The sequence below is a fragment of the Entamoeba invadens genome (genome assembly GCF_000330505.1).
Source record: "Entamoeba invadens IP1 unplaced genomic scaffold scaff_1105074724527, whole genome shotgun sequence".
Lineage (NCBI taxonomy): Eukaryota > Evosea > Mastigamoebida > Endamoebidae > Entamoeba > Entamoeba invadens.
Genome location: NW_004443593.1, coordinates 66049 through 72032, shown reverse-complemented (window position 1 = coordinate 72032; position 5984 = coordinate 66049). Strand labels below are relative to the sequence as shown.

Below are 5984 nucleotides of genomic sequence, written 5' to 3'. Positions count from 1 at the left end.
GTTAATGTATATAAAAAACATAACTGCTTTTTTTACGTTTTAAAAGAAAGAATTTTAATATACATTACTCTACATTATTATAAAATATATGTTATAACTTATATGTATGACACAATTATGTTCGACTTCTAATTTATATAATATCCAAAAAATAAAAAATGCAAACTTTTTATATATTATAAATGTTACATCAAACCAGAACTAAAAAATAAAAAATTAAAACTTAATAATGTTTAATTTAGAATAACTTTTAGATTACCAATTTAAATTTATATTTATTTGTATGCGTGTTATAACAATCATATTTTTGGTATTGGAAGGGTTAAAAACTAAAATTTTAACAAAAAATAAATTTCAATACCAAAAAGAATTTTCAACAAAATTCACTCATTCACGACAAATAGACTTTTTTGACTGTATTTAAAAAAGTTACATAAATTATTTGCTATAGATTTAACGTCTCCAGTTTTTCAACAACATCATCGATTGATGGCCGTATTTTTATATCACTATCCCAACACTGTGATATCAAAACATATTCGTCTTGTGTTATTGACTCTTCCTTTGGAAGTCGTTTTCCAGAAATAACAAACTCAGCGATTTTCCAAGGAAATTTGAATTTTATTTTATCGTAAGATTCTTCCCACCCAAACACTTCGAACATGGTGACTCCAAACGAATAAATATCTGATGAAATTTTGTACTTCTCTTTTTTCAACACTTCAGGCGCCATATACACTGGAGTACCAATACCTTTTGTGAATGTCATATTTGTCATCAGTAAATTGACATTTCTTGATGAACCAAAGTCAGTCAATTTGAGTTCACTTTATCATTAATATCAAGTAAAAACACTAAAATGTTGTCTGGTTTAATGTCTCTGTGGAATATCCCATTGTCGTGTAAATATTGAATTCCTTTTGATGCATCAAGTATCATTTTGACTCGAAGTTTCATATCAATTTCATCACTTTTTTGTGTTTCATCAAGTCTTGTAAACTTCCAAATCCTGCAAATTCGGTGACCATACACACTTTATTTGGCACAAAGACTGCTCCATAGAAGTGGACGATGTAATCACTTCTAAATTTGTCTAACATAGAAACTTCCTTCTCAAATTCATTTTCTTGTGATTTTTGGTTTATTAACAGTTCTTTCATCTTCTTGATACAAACCATATTTTTTCTAAAAGTGCCTTTGTAAACTATTCCAAAAGAGCCTTCACCAATTTTCTTATCTTCTATCAATTCGTGATAATCAAGACGATATGACATGACAGTTGTTGCTCTGATTGGTATTTCAATGACATCTTCTGTTCCTTTGGTGATGTTCAAAGTCACACACGCTATTTTGTCTTCTATTTTTGATGTGAAATTTGGCTTTATAGAAATTTCAAATTCGCAAGCATAATTTGATTTCAATGTCACAAGAGGGGGATTGGCTTGGATTTTATAAACATCATTCCCTTCTTTCATTTTCAACTGCATTTTTATATGATGTGTTGTGTTGTTACCAAGACACAACAACTCGCGACTAAATTCATTTACCAGTATCTCTCCACCCTCATTACTACTTTCAAAAATCAGTTCTGTTTTGTTTGTTGATATTTCTTTCGATATTTTGACAAATTTGATGTTTGATTTTTTTATTTGAAAAACACACACATTTTTGGTCTTCTTTTTATTTTTGTTGTTGTTGTTATAAACATTGAATAGAATGCAAGTCGTTGTTGTTGATATGATGATAATTACAATTGCAACGACTATGATTGGTATACCAATTCGTTTCAATGTGATCAATTTGTCTTCCACACATGACAAACCATCATCTGACGGTTTTCTCATTCCTTTACATGATGTGCAGTATCCATTGTGAGCAGAAGTGCAAAATTCAATTTCAGTGTAATACAAGCAAATTCCATCTTTCAAGACGTAATCTGTGACATTACATATCTCACATGATTTTAATGAAGTGCATGAAAGACAATTCTCTGCACATTTGGAACAATACGGATCTGTAAGGTAATACCCCATTTGACACACATCACAGCCATGTGACGTCTTGTTTTTGCACCCCATTAACTTGTCATAAGTGATACACAAGTCACTGTCTCTTTTATAGTAAAAATAGGTGTCTGCACACAACGAACATGAAATTGAGTTTTTACAGATTGCACACGATTTATCACATTCATAACAAAACTTTTGCTCATAGTAATACCCATTTTTACATATTGCACATCCAACACCATTGCCCATCGGTTGTTGGCAACTGATTGTTAAAATGGTTTCAATGCACTCGCCCTTGTTATTGAGTAACAATTATTTGATTCGTTGCATGTTAGACAAAGTGTTGAATTAAAACAAGTCGTGCAGTTGTTGGCGCATTTAACACATTTGTTGTTTTCTAAATAATATCCATCGTTGCATGATAGACACCCTTTCTCATTTTGATATCTGCAATTTGTGTTGTCATCTATTTCTTTCATTATATATTTGGTATTATCCACATCTTGTTTGTAATTTTGAATTGTTTGATCCTTTATGTTAGTACCAATAACACTTTCACAATTTCCATCACTCAAAAAGTGTGTTGTTTCACACTCAAAAACAGTACTTTGAGTGCTGTTGACAACAGTGTGCATTGAGTATCTCACAAATTGTTCTGATGATACACAATGGTCATCTTGGTTGTTTCGTGTGTATTTACCATTGCATTGTATGCACATGCACCCATTTGTCTTGTGGCAATTCACCGCACTTTTTAACACACAAATTCCATTGACTAAAAGTGTATCATTTGTGCATTGAATGCATTCACACGTGTCTGTAAATACTTCACAATTTGTGTGTGAATTATTGTCGTTGCAATCAACACATCTGTTCTTTGTTCGTTTGAAAATCTTGGATTTGTCACATGCAATGCAGTCACTTCCATCAATTGTGTTACAATTAGTGTCACTTGTACACGTGTTGTTTTCAATGTTTATCACATATCCACTTTGACACGAAAACACACTGAAATTATCTGTCAAATTTAAAGAACAAATCTTGGCGTTGTGTGTCGAACAGCTTTCACAGCCATTCGTTTGATTTTTGAAATATCCATTTTTACATATAAAAGTGAAGTTGTTTCGTATAATCTCATTGTTTTCATTTGAAGTACAAGTGTTGTCTGTGTTGAGAATGTGGTTATCTTTACATTGTAAACACCTCTCTTGTTTTTCATTGAGTTGTATGTTGTATTTGCAATGCTCTTTTTGTATAAAACATGAAGTACCAATTGAAATGCCAAAATCGCACACCTCACAATTTGAACGAGTGTTGGTTGTGCAATTGTTGGTGATTGCAACACATTTGTCGTCTTTCAAAAAACTTGTATTATTGTTGCATGCAACACAAACATTTTGCTTTGCATTTTCGACACAATTGATACCATTGGTTTGACAACTTTTGGTGTTATTATCGTAATATGTATAAGTTGAACATTTTAAACAAGTTCCTAAATTTGTTTCCAAAAGATAAGGTGCATAACAACCAGTGCAATGAGCCTTATAATCATTTGTAGTTGAACACAAGTGGCAATTTTGTTGTCCCAAGTAACACATTTGACATGTTCCCTCTGTTGAATTTTGATATGTCCCACTGCGACACAAACAAGTCCCATTGAACAATTCAAATCCTGGTTCACACCTGGTACAATATTTTTTATCCATTTCACAGGTGTTACAGTTTTTGATTGTACTACAATTGTAGCATATACCGCCATCTAAATAAGTCCCCAATTGACATTTTGTGCATTTTGTCGTATGATCACAACCCGCAATACAGCCATCTCCGCAATATGTGCAAGATTTTGATGTTGCATCAAAATAATGATGATCAACACATGTAATACAAGTACCATTGTTTGGTCCAGTGCACGTGTCACATGGCGATGAACAATGTTTACATTTATTTGTTGATGTGTCAAGCCAATAACTCATGTTAATACAACTTTTACAATCAGTTTGTGAAGAACATCTCTGACACGGGCTTACACATTGAGTGCATGCGTTGTTTGAATTCAGATAATATTGATCTGTAATACAAGTATTGCAAACAGTTGCATTTGAACAAGTCGAACACGGTGAAATGCAACTTTGACAGTTTCTATTACCGTCCAAATAAAACAAATTGTTTATACACCGTGTACACCCAACATTATTTGCACATGTTGAGAAATCACAATTAGTTCCACAATAATTACAAATTCCATTGGATAAATAATACCCGCTATTACATTTTGTACACCCAGACGTTGTCGTGCAATATGTTAAGTTGCAGTTCGCTGGACATACTGCACAAACGTGATTGTATGGATAATACCCGCTATTGCAAGTTGTGCACCCTTGGGTTTGAACACATTTGGTGCATTGATTACCACAATATCGACAATTGTGATTCGTATCGAGATAATAATTACTTAAACACGTCAAGCAATATGATGAAGTTGTGCACGTCGCACAGTTGTTAATACAAATATTACAAACACCATTTGATAGGTAATATCCACTCTGACAACTTGTACACACAGAATTTGAACAAGTCGTACACACATCCGGAGATCCACACTTCATACAAAAGCCACTTAATTTGTAGTAATTATCGGCACAGTTTACACAATTGTTTGCTCCACTACCAGTACAGCCATTACAAGACACGTCACAATTGTTTGTACAGAACCCATCTGAATCAATATATTGATTACCATCACACGATGCGCATTTATACCCATCAATGCAATGATTTGCACATCCAAAACAATAGGTACAATTGAAGTTTGTTACACCTTGACCATAATAACACGAAGTGCAGTAATTTGTGTTGCTGGGGTTGCACGTTTTACATTTATCGTAGCATTTTATGCACACGGAATTGTTAAATACATATCCATCTCTACAACCTGTACATATGTTATTACTTGTTGTGGAAGTTCCACAATTTGTATTATTGCATCCTTCACACGAATAACAATCACCACTTATCATATAATAATTAATATTACAAATTTGGCAATTATTATCGTTCCATGAACTACAAGTGAAACAATTGGCTACGTTACAAGCAGATTTCATGAGACCTTTATTTTGTTGTGTTGTTGAAGGAAAATCGTAAGTAAATTGTTCATTTGAAAATATTAAATAAGTAAAATTTCCAGTTGGAATTTCGACATATAAAACTGCATCTTTATTGCAATAAATTGTTTTGTATTTTTTATTTTGGTTTTTGAGAAGTAAATAATTGTTGTATGAAAGATCATCACAAAAGTAGTTATCGTCAACACACTCCACTTGACTTCAGTTGCCGCACCATTTTAAACTCAAACATGCCGTAAAAATGAAGAGCAAAAACACTATAATAATTTGGTAAGTCATATTTTATTTCAAGATTGTGTTTTTAGGAATTATCATTTGTGGATAAATATATGTGATGTTGACCAGATTTTGAAAAAATGTTTTGATAACTATAAATACAAAATATGCATTTGTTACTATATTTTTATGAAATTTAATTATAATAATAATATAAATGTTTTGTAACATATGTAAAGTTTTATCAAAAACATTTAACTAAAATTTATTAAATATTGTAATTTAGAATTGATATTGGTTTGTTTTTGTATAACTTTGCTTATATCAGAGTTAGACATTTTTTTATTTTTTTGGCAAAAAAATATTTTCAAGAAAAGGGAAATACGAGGCACCGAAGTTCAAAAACTATTAAGAATTGTTTTTTTATTATTAAAATATTTATTTTATTGACATATTTTTTTTACAAAATAAAATTTTAGTTTTATACTTTCTTTTATTACATAAAAATGTATCAAATTAAAAGTATTAATATATTACCGTTTTATGATAAAAACACATAAAAATTAATCATTATAAAACCATTGTGTTTAATACATCTTTTCAACAACAAAAATATTACTACCCAAAATAT

At 31.2% G+C, this 5984-nt stretch overlaps 2 protein-coding genes across 2 annotated transcripts; both read right to left on the bottom strand.

The window, feature by feature from the left end:
- Positions 1-445: 445 nt before the first annotated feature.
- EIN_355670 (protein serine/threonine kinase, putative) lies at positions 446-778 on the bottom strand (the record flags this gene model as incomplete). The annotated part of the gene is made up of 1 exon (XM_004259269.1): positions 446-778. The coding sequence occupies one exon, from the start codon at positions 776-778 to the stop codon at positions 446-448; it is 333 nt and encodes a 110-aa protein (XP_004259317.1).
- A 175-nt stretch (positions 779-953) lies between these two features.
- On the bottom strand, positions 954-2258 carry EIN_355660 (protein serine/threonine kinase, putative; the record flags this gene model as incomplete). The annotated part of the gene is made up of 1 exon (XM_004259268.1): positions 954-2258. The coding sequence occupies one exon, from the start codon at positions 2256-2258 to the stop codon at positions 954-956; it is 1305 nt and encodes a 434-aa protein (XP_004259316.1).
- Between the last annotated feature and the right edge of the window lie 3726 nt (positions 2259-5984).